General features: G+C 40.7%; 1 protein-coding gene across 6 annotated transcripts in view; it reads left to right on the forward strand.

Moving 5' to 3' along the window:
• sema6e (sema domain, transmembrane domain (TM), and cytoplasmic domain, (semaphorin) 6E) overlaps positions 1-16,786 on the forward strand; it is a 147,670-nt gene that overhangs the window by 87,037 nt on the left and 43,847 nt on the right. For all 6 annotated transcript variants that reach the window (XM_051405911.1, XM_051405916.1, XM_051405917.1 and 3 more), the window contains 9 exons: positions 830-887; positions 4,654-4,710; positions 5,095-5,196; positions 11,516-11,606; positions 12,799-12,921; positions 14,430-14,518; positions 14,762-14,979; positions 16,126-16,257; positions 16,517-16,672. In XM_051405911.1, the coding sequence (XP_051261871.1) occupies positions 830-887; positions 4,654-4,710; positions 5,095-5,196; positions 11,516-11,606; positions 12,799-12,921; positions 14,430-14,518; positions 14,762-14,979; positions 16,126-16,257; positions 16,517-16,672 (1,026 nt within the window). The remainder of the gene's footprint in view (positions 1-829; positions 888-4,653; positions 4,711-5,094; positions 5,197-11,515; positions 11,607-12,798; positions 12,922-14,429; positions 14,519-14,761; positions 14,980-16,125; positions 16,258-16,516; positions 16,673-16,786) is intronic.

Genomic DNA, 16,786 nt, shown 5'->3' on the forward strand with positions numbered 1-16,786 from the left:
AGCAGGGAAACAGCAAAAGACATCAGAAAAACATGTGTCAGCATGGGTAGAGAAATTTATTTGACTGAGTATCTGTTGTAAGAGGGGGCCTTGAAGGCAGAGAGAGTGTTAGTACAATTTCAGAGTCATTTTTAAATCTTAAAATTCCTGAAGGCTCAACAGTAAATTCTGGCTCTTGGCTGAATAAATACTTCTATTGCTGTTGTGAGCTCTGGTCAGTCCACACAAACCTTCATTACTGTGTAAGGTATCCAAGGCAGAACCTCTACAACAAACTGCTTTCATGTTGCAAGCTTTTCCAGAGCTTATATTAGCCTAATTGCACTTTGCTCCCCTCTCGATCAAGATGTCGAAGGTTAATTATCTAAAAAGTACGACTTGCACCTCCTCTGCTTGTTTTCATTGTGCAAAATAAATTCTGCTACAGTTTTTGGCTCTGGCTCAAACTGCAGTACTCTCACTGCCAAGAATCCCATCCAAAAAGGTATGGAGATTCCTAATGTACTTAAATGGACTTAATATTTTCCACAGCTGCATACAACAAAGTGCATGCCTCACTTCACAAAGTGATTCATAAGGGTTTTTGTCGATAGTTGGCAAACTTTTGACATTGGAAAACTTTTGCGAGTTTATGAAGTTGAAAGGCCAATAAACGTTGGCTGCTAATCCACCTTGCACCCTCTGTTGTTGAACAGATACGATCAATCCTATTGAGTGAAATAGAAGCAGAAGAGGTTTATGGGGCTTTGCATTCAAAAGGAATCAAGCCTGACAAAAAGCATCTGAAAATGGCTCCACTAATAATTCCTTGATTCTCTATCTCTTGCAGGGACCATGTGTTTGCCGTCAATCTTGCCACATCATCTGAGCAGATAATCCCACAGCAGGTAGGACAGTCTGTCCACATTCATGGCTGAGAGTCACCTCCGTTTCAGTGTTAATATTTAACCTCAGGGGCTGGCAAATGGAGCCAACAACTTAAGTAACAAAAACTGCAGCTCCTTAAACCGCCACTTGAGGCTGGCTACAGAAGTGAGTCAATCTCCTTAATGCCCCATATTAAAAATACTTTACTACAGAAATAAACAGCCTGGTACAAAAAACGGCTTTGGTCTCTTTAGCTAATTTGCCCGTTCGTAACAGCTGTATGAGGGTTGAGTTTTTAAACTGTATCAAGGCTTAAAGATAGCTGGTTAGTGGTTCATTAGTTTTCCTCAATGCAAAAACTCATATACAGGATGAATTCTTACTGTGAGGCTCTGACATTTCAAGAGTGTTTGATACGTCTTGATCCATCGAAATCAATACCTATAATGACGTTTTTCTGCAATTAATGACAGAATAGGTTTTAGGATTCTATGTTGATTAAATATACGATTTTAAAACCCCAAATCTATCACATAACTGAACCTGGGTTTTTGCATGTGAGTAGTGATATTGTAGATGATATACCTGTTCTAAAGCCGGGTTTTAATACAAGGCAGTGCTGTTTAAACTTTAGACAGTAATTCTGTTGTTGTTTTTCTGAACCACACACACAAAAAAAAAGTCTCTTGTAATGTGTGTATCATTATTTTCCCTTCTACCCTTCGCCTGACTTTTCATTCAAGTATTAAGCAATCTCTCTTCAGACATATATCCAATACAAGTGGAGCGGGGCTCTTGTGGCTTTTGAAGTGCCATGCTCCCTCCTATCTGAATCTCATTTGTCAAACATGATTGCACTTAAATAAAATCCCTCCGAGGCCTGGACTTTTGTTTGCTTGTATTTAGATTAGTGCTAAACACGGACATTCATTCTGATTAGGCCAACTCTCCATGTCAAGGAGATCTAAGCTATTGATTTGGCTGTAGACTGTGGCACAAAGAAATGGGGACTTCTGAGCACTACAGTGCTAGTCCATCTTTTTTCAGTTATGTTATATGAGAACTTGGATATTGAATGTTTGTATATGATGCATTTTTTATCCATTCATTCAAGCCTCTGCCGCCTCCAGTGTGACAGCAGGAACTGAGTGGAAAGTTATTGAGGAGTGTACCCATATTCAGCTGTCACATTCTCTCTCTCCTTTTCCTGTTATCCATCTGAGCCTGGTCGTTAGTCTGACTGTCTCATATCACCAGAAAATGGGGCGTCGTCTTCATCACAGATCTATTCCTTCACTCTGGATCATTTTTAAAGTAGCTCTTCATTTTTCACACCGGGTGCTCATTCATATTCTGCCCTTCACTGATCTCCCCAGGCCTGGGTGGCTATAAGTAATTATTAGTAAACCAAATCGAGCGTGGAAAAGGCAGGGACTATTACCATAATGCTGACTCCTACTGAATCGTGTCAGATCTTCACAAAGTCGCACCGGAGATGTTCCATGCATGGACCCGGAAGGAAGAGTGCTGCCTTTAAAGTCAGAGACGCCAAAGAGTCCTATACTGTTGATACTATTCTGACTGAGCTTATTGATTCATTTTTTGTGGATAGATTTTCTTCTGTTTTTCCAAAAACGTGACAGTCAAACAGAGAAAAGATGTGCAACACCATGTAGTGCTGAGGACATCTCCCCATAAAGGATATCCAAAGATAAATATTCTATATTTTACTTATTGTTAACAAATCGCTTGAAAAGACCAAAACCAACAATGAACTGATCCTATTAACAAGCATTGTCACTGTTGCACTGGTTTACAGATGACCCACATACACCATCCAGCTAACGTAAAAAACACATTCATGTGTATTAATCCGCGGCTGAAAATAGTCCCCAACGAATGCATTATTTACTTGTGTTTAAACAGTGTTTGCTAAATACAGTGCACAGCAGTTTTAGGAAACCACTGAGCCTTTTTTAAATTACATTATGTATTTAAGACCTATTGCACAAGAGGTGTGTCTGCAGAAAAGGTGCCACAGACACGATAGGAAAGTAGTATTGAATGACTAACACACTTTTAATTTTGGTGTTTTTCAAGGGATTTATTGATGATAATGAAAAATATACAATCAAGCCAGCCTTAATCCTTTAATACATTCATCATACTGTATGCAGTGGAAATAAAAAAATAAAATGTTGGTTTAGTATGTTTGGAAGTATAAAGCAGGGAGCCTTCCAACATTAAGATGCATGTCTTTTCTTCATCAAGTGCCAGTTTCCCTGTTTTCCCGGCAGTTAGATTGCATTCACCCCTCATAAGTAGTTTCTGATTTGACTGCTGGACCGAAAGTTCTCTGATAAGATGGAAACCCAGCCCTGAGAACAAGAGAACAAGGGGCTTGTGGGACAAATTGTGTTTCAGGGACTTATGGTCTGAGCGAAGTGACCCCTCGCCTCCAATAAGGCATCAAAATGTATTATACCACAGGGTGGCTTATTGTGAGGTTGTAGTTGAAAACACCTTGATTCGAATTTAAGACCTAAACAGCAAAAAAAAAAAAGAGGGGGGAAAAAGTCTAAGAAATGTACAAGCGCCTAAGGCATAGGCCTTGGACTCTCCCTTGATGCATGTTTTTTTCTTTTTTGTGACAAATTTTCCACTTTGGTTTTGTCATTTAGTGGTAGACACAAAGACACACTGTGAAACAAAGAGTAGAAATAAATAGAGGATTAAAAGGTATTCGTACAGAGAATGCACCTTTTGTGATATGCATTCATGAGCTATTTAATTACTCTGTGTGCAAACATTTTGGTCTTTGAACAAGTACAGACTCTACAAAATTAGTTATAGGATTAAGGTTAATTATTATGCATTTAAAATCATAAAATAATATATAGTTAGTTGTGCAGGAGAAGACAAAGTCAAGACAAAAAAGTAGGTGAAACCACAACGTGTTTGAGTCACAACTGGCAATAAAACCTTGTCTGAAATATCATAGGAGTGGCCTCAAGCACAAACTACAGACAGTAATCAGATTCCCAGACCATCCTGCACTGCTGCTGCTTGGAGAGGCCGTCCCATAATTCTACAGTGCTGATATGTCTCTGACTGAGACATCAAGCTCCTGTCCGTTCAAATACTGTTGACAAAAGAATTCTTCTGAATGACTTGGAACTGAAACACAAGTGTACACAACCGCCAGCATCCTCAGTGGTATTTATGAGCTCTGAGAAATTTTGGGTCAATAAATTATCCCACAGTGGGAAGGAAGCACATTAAACCTTCAGCTGGCAGAGCTTGTTAACAAGTTGATGGATCTTGTTCTATAACAACCCACTGGACGACTAGCACTGATACAGGAAGTGAGTGTTGGTGTGTGGGAAGACTAAGGGCAGGGCTTTTGGCCAGTAGGTTAATTGGGGCTAATTGACTGCTCCTTATATGGACAGTGAAGTGATGCAAACATCCTTTGTAGATTGTTGTGTGTGTGTGTGTGTGTGTGTGTGTGTGGTGTTCTCATAGATCTAGACTTATCTTGCAGAGTGATTTTTATCACTGAGGAACCACAATGTTTAGTTGCCCACTGACGGGCCGCGCAGGCCGCCGCAGGCATTCCTGATATTTCTCTGTTTGTGTTTCTTCACGACAGTTTATTGAAGTTAATGAGATTTTCATCACAGCTGTCTCATAATAGCACTTGAACGATTGGGAGCAACAAAAAACGGGGATGGTGAGAAACAGCTTGTCTTTGAGCTGACAGTTGGCTGTCTGTTCACTTTTCAGAAACTGACTTGGAAGACGAAGGATGTGGAGAAGTGCACTGTGAGAGGGAAAAACAGCGTAAGTATTTTCTTCCAGACACATACACATCTTCCTCTCCCTGTTTTTGCTTTTAGTTTTATTTCTCTCCCTTTGCCTCTGCCGTCGTTTCCTGCACAGTGAAGTTTTGTAATAAGCAAAGGTGTGCAGCTAGCTTATCAGAATCCGTGGCACGTCCATCAGGAGACGACAGACTGGGGCTGCACTGAAACCACAAGAATCGGCCTTGGGATTACGATAATGAGCGTAAAACAGAGAGAAGGTTGCATGCCTGTGTCAGCCAGTAAAATGAACTGTCTACCTGCTGCAAGTCCTCCTTTCAGTCTGTCATCAGTGTGCCAGAAGCCAACATGGATCTCATGGTCACTAATGGACAATAACATCAAGCTGTTTTCCTCCTGACAGGACGAATGTTACAACTACATCAAAGTGCTGGTGCCACGCAATGACGAGACACTTTTCGCCTGCGGCACAAACGCCTTCAATCCCACCTGCCGTAACTATAAGGTAAGATACTGTACTGCTGTGTGCTGCCTCCTGGCCTCAATTACAGATAAGAGATGATATTACAGCGTATGAGATGTGTTTGCTTCTGTCCTTGTGTGCTGTTTCAGTTGTACCCTGTTATTTAAGTTGCTAATGGAAATGACAAACTGCAAACTTAACTCGTATCACATTAGCGCCGCGCTGGCTTTTTGTGAAAGTGTCATTATCGGGGATATCATGTCATAAACGCACACATAAACACGGGTCACAGAGGGTCGCACAGAACAGATGTTTTATACATCAGTGAAAACAGCAAAATGCTGCTTCGAGTTTCACACACATGCAGCCTACAGCGGGGTAGGTGTGCCCTTAAAGGCTGTTTCATAGAAAGTTAGGCTGAATATTTTACAGTTGAACAATAAACTTTACAAGAAATAACAGTAATAGCATAATATAATAACAGAATAGGCTATTTGAACAGTAAACTTCACAGTAAGGTTGTATAAATTATTATATATAACCATAAATAAAAACACATAAATGTAAAATACATAAGGTCAGAAAAACATAAACATGATATAAAACACTTTACTGCACTGAATTTTCATTTTATACATCTAACAGTTCTACCAATACACTCTCATACAGATACAGTACAGCTGTGATAGCCTGAACAATCGATAGAATAATGAAAGCACCATTTCGAAAAAGACATCTACTATGAAATAACACAAATACTGCTAGGAAGATGGGTCATACCAGGTTGAATGCAGCATTTGTCAGCTATGAAAGAAGTCTGGCAGCCAGCACTTCACATTGTGCTTTCAATGATGATACATCAAACAGCTGCGAGGTCAGACTGCAGACACACAAGTGAAAACAACAGGAACGTTATCAAATGCATTAAAAGGGACAGTCTCAAATCTCAGCCTTAAATTAAAACTAACATATATAGTCCTTTTTTAATACTGACACCAGATGTGGATTCGACACTTAGCAGCCATCAGAACAATCAGATATCAGCAGCAGATCTGTACTGAGAACGTACTGTTCTCTGTGAATGTTGCCATATTTGGGTTTCACATGGTCTGCTGACTTCAAACGCCTAATGTTGATGGAATAATGTGTCGGCTCAACAAGACTGAGGGAGAGCAATCTGTTGACAGAACAAAAGATATGCTGATGATGGTAATAACACAACAGCTTCTTTCACACCTCTGAAACAACAAAGCTAGGGGAGGAGATGAAATGAGGGGAAGAAAAGTGCGGAGTGGGTAGACGAGGGGGAAAAGAGAGCAGGGTCGAGAAACAAATCCATGGCGGTAGACGAGGCTCTCGGCTGCAGCTTGTTTCTATGTTTATTCTGTTGTTTCAGTTGGTTCAAGGCACCGATACCATTTGTTTAAGGACAATGCAAAGGTAAAGCTCCAACAGTTTGAGGCCTGTTGAATAAAATCCAGCATCCATTGTAGTGGAGCCTCAGAGGTGACATCAGAGGTTTGGACTGTGATTCACAGCAGGCCATCAGAGGAGGAGGGGAGTACAAGTCCTATAGCACAGACTGTAAATCTAACAGTGTGGGGGAGAGTCAAATCCAAAGGGGAGCGGAATAACTCAAGACTGTACATTTCACTGTGGGGTTTTTTCCAGTGCGCAGACCTAAGAACTAACCCAGTGGTCCTTGTCAAGGAGTCAGGGTGGATGAGAACCAGGGTCCCTCTCTGGTTTCCTATTTAATGTCCAGTAAAGTTACAGAATCATTTAAAGGTGATTAACACTTCATGTTATTCGCACTGTGGACTGCAAAATAAAAAAAAGGCTGTAGTGTAGATGTTATGTCATTTTGTATTGTTGGCACTCAATGATGTAATGTGGGTTTGAGTTTTTTCCTTGGTATGAAAAAATATGCAACTTAAGTTTTCCAAATTAAACCACTACTAATAGCAACAACAACAACAACAACGACAACAACAATAAAGTTATGATTGAAGGACATTTAAATTAGAACAATGGATAAATAATAATAAATACTCTCTGTGATTCCTTGGAATAAGCACGTTGGATGATATATGTTTCTCGCACTGTTCTTTCCACAGTGCGAGAAAGGGCCGGGTGCATATCGTAAATGTAAACCCTAAAATCAGATATTGTGGTTAGCATTCAGGATCGGTGGCAGTCCTGAGGGTTAAATATTAAATATTTTATTTTTGCTATTGTTTCGTTGACTAAAAGTTAGTCCAATGACAAATAAGAATGACTGTTCTGCTTCACTGTTAAACTGCCAATTTTACAGTATAGACAGTTACAGAATAACAACATTTTATCAGACGAGAATCCGTGAGACTACATCTTATCAAATACAAGTGTGTCCTGATGTGTTTCAGTGGTGTTGCTTCAAAAGGTTGAGAGCCACTGCTGTAGAGGACCAACACACTGTTAAATCCATTCTTTACACCTTCGTTCTTGTATTCTCGCCTTTACAAAGGCAATAAGAAAGGCATGACCTTCCATACTTCAAATGTAGAATATCGCTCTTACTACAGCACAGTGCTCACCGCTTCAGCATGTAGAGAAATCTAAAGCTTACCAGCCCTATTTAAGGTGCAGAGTCATGGCTGCTAAGGTATGATTGGACATTGTATGGGGGAGGCGTTTAGTAAATGGTCAATTCGACCAAAAGTGAATATTTGACGATATTGAATTATTTCCCAGTCTAGTGTGGGGGCTTATGAACTAAATAGTGGCTCTCCATAGTCTAAAAAATCACCAAAAACAAATACCAGGATCAAATCATGTCCCAGGTGTCATAAAGAACCTGCACAGTCTCATTGCTCAGCTACAGTATGTCCAAAGGTGAATACGCAGGAGTAAGATTGATGTTAAGTGTCTCCCTGCCACAGACTCCCTCTGGTAAAGAGCGGCTGATTTACACAAAACACATCCTCATATTCTCTGCAACCCCCCAGCTGTGCCCCCCTCCCTCCCCTTGTCTTTTTCCCTAGTCTGGGAAAAAAAAAAAAGTACAAGAGATGACTATCCAGGCAGCTGGGGAGAGCAGGAGGAAGTGTAAATCATATCAAGGAATCTGTCTCTGGGACTCCGCTAAAAATCTGTAGGGGACAAGGGGGGATTGAGTGAGAGGCGTCTGTCTGTGTGTGTGTGTCTGTGTCTGTGTGTCTGTGTGTGTGTGTCTGTCTGTGTGTGTTGGTCAAATACATGAATGGATGCCCATCCATGAACACAGCTTCACTGACCAGACTGCTGAGACAGCTGGTCCGTAGACAACAGAGAGGCTGTCTTCAACATGCGTTTGCGATACAACAAAACCTTGAAGCGTCAAATCCGTCTGTCTTCATCTGCTCACTGTGGTAACCATCCTGCAGTCACTACACTGCTTTGTGGAATCCTCAGTTCTCTCTCTCACTTCTGAGCTCTGTTTCTTGTGATTAACAGACTTCTGTTTCACTTTAAATCATGTCACTCTGCAGGCTGGTCAATACTGTTGATTTCTTATCAGATTTAAAACAGAATTTATCTTAATTTGAGGGGCACAAAGCTTCTGGTTACTGATTGGAGGCTGGTACCCCTAATGTTTATTGTCTCCTGTTTGTTTCTGCTTCTATGGTCTCAATCCTGCACATAATATATACTCTTGAATAGCAGTATGTCTTCCTGTATGACCATTGTGATGACTGTCCTGAGTTTATTTTGGAGAAATATCTGATGATAAATAATGATGATGATGTAATTCATACGTTCTGTGGTTAGTAATATCACTTGCATTGTATTGAATACAATATTCCTTGCCTTTATCGTAGGCATTTGTCAAATAAAACAACACTACCATGTGAAAACAGAGGTTTACGTTCTGTGTCCCACTGAATGTACAACCTGAGACCCCGTGAGTCAGCTCCCCTCGGTCATGTGTTCTCTTGGTCACATGTTTCTTCCTTGCTTCTCCTCATGTGTCTGCTCCCTGTCTTAATAGCCAAACTGGAAAACAGATTAAGGAGGCTTTCACATCAGGGGCCCGGATCGGAGTACACTTAAGCCCAAAGTCCAGTTTGTTTGTGTACACCGTGTACCGTACCCTCGCACGGATCAGCAAACCACTTGAAAAGGTGTCTTCACATCGGCTGTGAAAAACAACTGTATTAAAACCCAGAAATGGATTGCTGTTTAGAAAGTGAAATCATAAACTCTTACCCTTTGTTAATAATTTCTTGTGATCATCATTCACTTAATGAGCTGACTTCCCGCTGTTTTCTCTTCAATGGTGCACGATGCTCCGCCTGATAATGAAAGTAAAACTTAAGTTCCGCCTGGCATCGTTTTCTTGCGTTACCTTACTTCATAATGTGTGCTCCCTTCTCTACTTTTAGTTTTAGCTCAACATTTGTTCACCATGAACATGTCCAGTGAACGCACACAACACTGCCAGGAATGGCTGATAAGTTAGGAAGGCAGGCAGGTGGGCCATTCGTGACAAAATATGAATAATAGTTGGCATAGGGGCTTGGGATCTTGGGATTGGCTGGTTTTTCTACACTGCAGCAACGACTTAATGTCACATAGATGATGACACAAATGTACTCAGGTACTGAACAACATGTGAAAGCTGAGCGGCAGGGGAGTGGACGGGTGGCAATCATACTCAAGCACAGTACGGAGCAATTGTAGCTAATATAAAAACACCCTAAAAGCCCTTTCTGAGCTCCACTTGTGACATTTTTTTCATGTTTTTTGTGAAAAGCACTAAAGCACCAAATCTAACCAAAGCTCAACTTTGATGCTCCACATGAGGTAGATCCAATTAAAGCAGCACCTCTGCAGAATAATGCAATTCATCACAACAACACAAACTAAAGACTCTAGAGTCTCAACAGTAAATGAACACTCGAAGCTTCACAGAAGTGATATTTAGGGCAGAGCTGTTGTGTTGGATTGCATCAGGTTCAGAGGCGTAAACACATACCCCTTCAAGAATCTGAAGTGCTTTTTCTACAGATGTCTTGGGGCAGTTAGTTTACGTTGCAAAGTTCTATTGTAAGGTTTTGGATGGCTTATTTTCTCCTCCACTGGATGATTGTATTGTCACATGGTCACAGCAGCCAGTAACCCACTACTCTCTCTACTCAGGAAAACGCATGATTCCTTGTCTGCATTGCCATTTTTATGATGCCTCAGTCAATCATCTCTTCAGTAAAATACAATGGATGTAGCAAAGCTATCAGCCCATATATGTAGCTAACGTTTTCCCCGTTTTGTTGTGACATCTAAACTTCTTTTAATTTTTTTGTTGGTGTTATAAAGCCCTCTGAGACACACAACAAAACTGTAAACTTATGAACTCCCAAACACAGTCAGATAGCTCTATTGTACCAGAGGTAGCTTCAAGCTAATTTACATCTTAAGTCTCTAGGCAGGCCATGATCAAAACATAAACACAATGACATAACACTAAACGGGACACATAAAGCAAAATTGTACACAGAAGTACATCACATACACAATACAAACAACACAGATAATCCCTATTAATATAATTACCTCTATATAAGTATTAAAATAATGAAGGACTCAAGTTCACCCAGCCTTTTAATTTACCACAAAAGCCCTGATTACGTTGCATTAGTGTTTCCATTATTGTGTCCACTCCACATATATAATCTTTGTGTTTGGAGTCTGCAGTGAAGGTACAGTTTGGGCTCTTTCACAGAATAACAATAGAGCAGCAGGTCCACACACTGCTTGTGTCAGAGGAGGCGACGCAGCATCATATAAAGCAAGCTATGTGTTAATGGATTGTTAATGTGCTGTGTCTCTGTGTGGCAGTCACCTTGCTGCTACAGAGGGTGTTGAATCCCCTCCACATGCATTCAACCTCCACTCCACACACACACACACACACACACTCTCTCACACACTGCTGGGTTTTGCTTATTGTCTTACCTGGGGTTTACAATCTTGTTAACAGCAGCTCGGAAAGTAGCAGCTAAGTATCTGCGGCTGAGAGATAAACTGTCCTCTCTGCTCGTGACAGCAGGACATCACTTACAATACATCAAATAAAAGAAATCTTTACGATGCATGTGTTGCCTTTCGTAATCACAGATTTATTTGCATTCAGCCACAGTTGTCACTACATTAAAAACTTTTGTTTGTTGATCGATCTTTCAGTTGGAGAAGCGGCGACCTCAAGAGTTTACAAGTGTAAACAGCAATGTTTACAATTGCCACTCTGTCTTTATTATCCCATTTTTTCTTTTGGGCTAGCTTTACAGTTCTGTATATTGCAGTATAAAGTATTCTTCTCTACTGTGTGTCCTCTTTGACCTAGATGTCGACACTGGAGCAGGAAGGAGAGGAGGTTGTGGGACAAGCCCGATGTCCCTTCGAGTCCCGCCAGTCCAACGTCGGCCTGTTTGCAGGTGAGCGAGGCAGAATGACCCAGTGGTTGTAGAGACTGTCCTGAATTTAAAATGTCAGTTTCAACTCCCACAGCTGCTAATCTGTGTCATTCGTCCTTTCAAAGCCTCCTTAAAGTCCCAGTAATATGTATACTTCAGGATTGTCTTGCATGTTTAAAAGGATTTTAATAGTTGAGCCAGTCAAGACCACATTTGAGAAGTCTTAAATTTCAGCACTGAGAACTTTTTTTAATTCTCTCATAGGGCATTATTTTAAAAACTATATGCACGTCACATATTTCCTGAACATTTTCAGATCCCTGTTCTACTGTTTTAAATGAGTTTTTCTCCTTATTCCAGGCAGGATTTCAGTTTCCATACATTTTTTTGTCGATTTGACTTTATTCTCATGTCTCGATTCAGTTTAAATGCAGATTGATTTGTAAGGTTTTGACATGACCCTATAATGAGAATGTAACTTTGACGCAGACTCTGTTCACTGTCATGGATTACATTACTGAAGCAAGTATCAAGAGTCTGATTATTGATTTTCATATTGTACAGAAATAAATGGAAACCAGGGGTTGATGAAAAGCACGGTGTCCTCAGCTGTGATATTAAGAACACATTATTTGTACTGAATTAAACATTTAAATGTACTATTTGCTTTATCTCAGACATGTCATCATTGAATACAAATATGCATGACAAAAGAAGAAAATTCTATTCAAGAATATAAAGATTAAAAATATAATAATATACTAAACTACATGTAAACTTCTACTCCATCCTTCCTGCTGTAGTGTGTCTGGATGAATGTGATTCAGTGTCAATGCATGAATCATCGCAGGGTGTAATCTGATTTTGCCCCTTAATGAATTCTGATTTGTGGTTAGATTTTCTTCTCTAATCATAGCAGTGAAGGAAGCTGATACTTTGTGAACATGTTGGGGTCAGGTTCAGGGAAGAGTGAAGGGAGAGCCAGACCTGCACTCAATCCTGCCAGGTTTCCACTGACATTTATGCAAAGTTCACACGGGGTGTTATTAAAAGTGACACATTCTCCACCATGTTTTATCATCTGCCTCCTTTTAAAGGGCAATAAAAGTCACCTGTGACCAAAATAGATACTTGAAAGAAGTTATTTTTGGGACTTGTGATCCCTGACAATGTATGTCAATTATTATAATTATTATTTTTCTCGTCTTCTCAGGTGGAGATTTCTACTCGGCCACTATGACAGACTTCCTGGCGAGCGATGCAGTGATTTACCGAAGTCTGGGAGAAAGTAGCCCTGTTCTGCGTACTGTCAAGTATGACTCCAAATGGCTGCGAGGTGAGCATCCAGCATGTGTCAATAGGTGTAATATTTAGCACATTAACATACACTTGTGGCACGCTTATTTCTCTGATATGTCAACATCTAAATGACTAGGGTTGGGTTCTGATAGCTGGCTCTATCTTGGATTAGACTCCAGTGATTCACTGAGCTCCGGGGATAACAAATCTCTCTTCAAATCTAGTATCTCTTCTCACCCTTTGGCACAAAACATTCAGGTAGCAGGCTTCTCATTTTTAGCTGGCACTCACCGTCACAGATTATATCAGATGTGACTGATTATTATTAATTCCATAAGTAACTTGGCTCATTTTCAGTTTCTGTGTTTTTTTGCAATCTGGTGTCTGAAACGATCTGATTGCATCAGGTAGGGCTGGAACTAACAATTACTTTTGTTATCTACTAATTGCCAATTATTTTCTTGATTAATCGATCATCACCATACAAGAGTTATCTTCCTGGTCCTCAGGAATCCTCAGTTGTGTCGTCCCTTTCAGTATTTAATTTCCCCTAATTGCAAGACATACATAGTGTCTTCTATCCCTCTTGCGAAGCTCGGAGGAGACTATTGTCTCCAGCAGAGAAGAATTAGCCCTCTAGCAAAGGAGCCAGTCAGTTCACCAATTATCATAATTGTTGCTGAATCATTTTCTGTTGCTTTATTAATCGACTAATCGTTTCAGATGTACCTTTATGCCTATAGATATAATAATATCTTAAGCTCATAGACTAATAGTCCTGATTAGGAAGCTCCAGTATTTGGAGAAAGCAGGTTATAAAAAGAAAGGAATGCAAATGTACACCTATGGTGTAATATAAAATACTGTATATCAATCCATATACATTATATATAATCAACATTTCATATTTTGTGTTTCTCATCTCAAGTCAAGGGATTTTTTTATTCATACAGCCCAATATCACAGATCACAGTTTGCCTCAGGGTATGTCTTGTATCAAACCCTCAATCCAGAAAAACTGCCCCAAAATATCCTGTAACGAGGGAAAAATAGCAGAAACCTCAGAAACCACATACATGTCGTCTCATCTGTCAGTTTTAGAACATTACACATGTTTCTCAACCCACAAACGCTGATTATAGATCTCAACTGAATCTTCAGGTTTTAGGTATTTATACCGTCAGTTGGATGTGATTCTGTATTCACATTTTATAAAATACTACTATGAACTGCAACACTATAAATTACTGAATTTTCAAGCGTACTTATCAAGGTGTTTTTATCAGTGCCGATCCATCACCAGCTGTGCTGATTCAATAAAATGAATGTTATCTCTGTATTGTAAGTTTGTTCCTCCTCATTTTTCTGTCCTTAAATTCAGATTTGCTATCTTGCTCTCCCTGCATTTCTCTTGGACCCATTTTCCAAATTGAGCATCTGTGTTTACCAGCTCCTCTCGCCGCCTGCTCACAATGGTCTGTCATGTTGGAAATAAGGCATCACTGCCAGCGTTTGTCACATGTCTTTTCTTCTCGTCTCCCACAGAGCCCCATTTCCTCCACGCTATTGAGTACGGGAACTATGTGTACTTTTTCTTCAGCGAGATCGCAGTGGAGTACACCACTCTTGGCAAGGTGAGGGACTCGTTTCCGACCAGACACTTGCCACACTTGTGGTTTGTGGCGGCTGTGCTTTTGTTTCTGAGTGGAATGAAGTAGAACGACATCATCACTTCCCATGCCAACCACATGCCAACACGATTTTTTTCCGCTGTTGAATATCCCATGTTGGCTCTGCCTGAGGTTGTTGTGATAAACAGTGTGATTTATAAATTAGAGTCGTCACCTGTAAGGGATTTTCCCCTCCTCCTGCCTCAGGTGGTTTTCTCCAGAGTCGCACGTGTTTGCAAGAATGACAACGGGGGTTCACCGAGGGTGCTGGAACGTTACTGGACGTCGTTCCTCAAAGCCCGACTGAACTGCTCTGTCCCGGGCGACTCCTTCTTCTACTTTGATGTTCTGCAGTCGCTGACAAACGTGCTGCAGATCAACCACCGGCCGGCCGTGCTCGGCGTCTTCACCACACAGGCAAACAGGTTGGGATCAGTCTCATTGTCTCTGCAGAGTAACATTTAGTGATTGGTTTTGTGGTAGAGATGAGGTGGAGTCAAGACATTTATTACTACATGGTATAGTGACAGTACAGTTCTTTTCTGATTTGTGTTTTATAATAGATTAAAGAGTAACTTGATACAAAATCAGCTTTTCTGAATTCAGTAATTCTTGACCCAAAACATTTTGGAGAAAAATCTTGACCTTACACAATCAGTTGGTTAATTGATTCGATAGACAGAAAATGTCTCAGCGACAGTGTTGATAATTGATTAATCATTCTTCTTTTTCTCAAATATGAATATTTGTTGTGTTTCTTGGTCTTCTATGATATTAAACTAAATAAATTTGGGCATTTCTTGGTTGGACAAAACAAACCAGCTGAGTGCCAGCTGAAATTGTGATAGGAATTTTTTCTTTTCAGACATTTTGTGGGCTAAACAACATTTGATAGATTGAGAAAGCCATTGGCAGATTGATCTATGATGAAAATAATTGTTTCTGCAGTCCTAGAAAAAGGGATGGTGTTGCCTGATACCCAATAGTAGTTGTAAATCATTTGTAAGCTAATAGTTCAGTGTTAGGGACACGTTTACATCCCCTGTCCTGTCTCTCTCCACTGCTTCTGCTGAATCTGCTGGAACATCGCTAAGCTAACAGTTCCCACACAAGAAGAGCTCTGAATCGTCTTGGCTGTCAGTTGAGGTTAAGAGCTGGAGGAACTGTAGTCACTGCTGTCCATGGCAGCTGCCTCAAAAAGACTGTGGGTGTCATGAGCGAAACGTGAGCCATTAAGAAACCAGTTAGTATGTTACTACGGCTCTGTGACTTCTCAGTGACCACCAGCTCATGTCAGCTCCTTTGCAAGCCCTGTCTTCCTACATCATAAACAGTAGTTAAATCTAAAATAATCTATACACACACTTTATAAATAGCATATTTACAATAATAAATACGGATATTGGGATAAATAAAGTCATATTTTCATGTACATGAGACAGCCCGTCAGTATATGCTTAATTCACCTTAATAAAAAGACAGGGGTTGTGCCAGACTTGGACAAGGTGCTGAATCCCAGACCTTTGTCTCGCTCTTTGTAATGTCGTCTTCCTTTGTGGCCCCTTCAACAGCATCACCGGCTCGGCAGTCTGTGCTTTCTACATGGACGACATAGAGAAGGCCTTCAGTGGCAAATTTAAAGAGCAGAGGAACAGTGAGTCAGCGTGGACACCTGTTCCCGAGGAGCAGGTCCCAAAACCAAGGTAGGAGGCACATCTTTAAATAGCAAACTGTCACTTTCCAAGAACATGTTTTTCTACCTCTGACAATGGAGTTCTTGCAGCTGCTGCTGTTATTGTTCTGCACAGACATCTCTGAACAAAAAAACAAGCCGTCACACAAGACACCTGTTTTTCCCTCCTCCTTGTCCCCAAAAACAAACAGCTGCCAGTGTTTTTACATCTTTGCCCGCGGAATTGCATTCACTCCTGATATCCTTTTTTCTCTTCTGCCGCTGTACAGACCGGGATGCTGCGCCGGTGAGGGCTCAGCGGCCGCCTACAAGTCATCCACCACCTTCCCAGATGACACCCTGACTTTCATCAAGTCGTACCCGCTCATGGACGAGTCCGTCCCCTCGGTCAACGACAGACCCTACTTCACCCGTACCACCAGCAGGTACGGGACTTGGCTAATAAAAGGGCACATGAAAAAATGATGGAATAGATTTTATTAACAATGCTGCATAAAGTCTTACTGACAGAAGCGTAGCATGGAAAGGTTTGTGACTTG

This window comes from Dicentrarchus labrax, unplaced genomic scaffold, assembly GCF_905237075.1.
Source record: "Dicentrarchus labrax unplaced genomic scaffold, dlabrax2021, whole genome shotgun sequence".
NCBI lineage: Eukaryota > Metazoa > Chordata > Actinopteri > Moronidae > Dicentrarchus > Dicentrarchus labrax.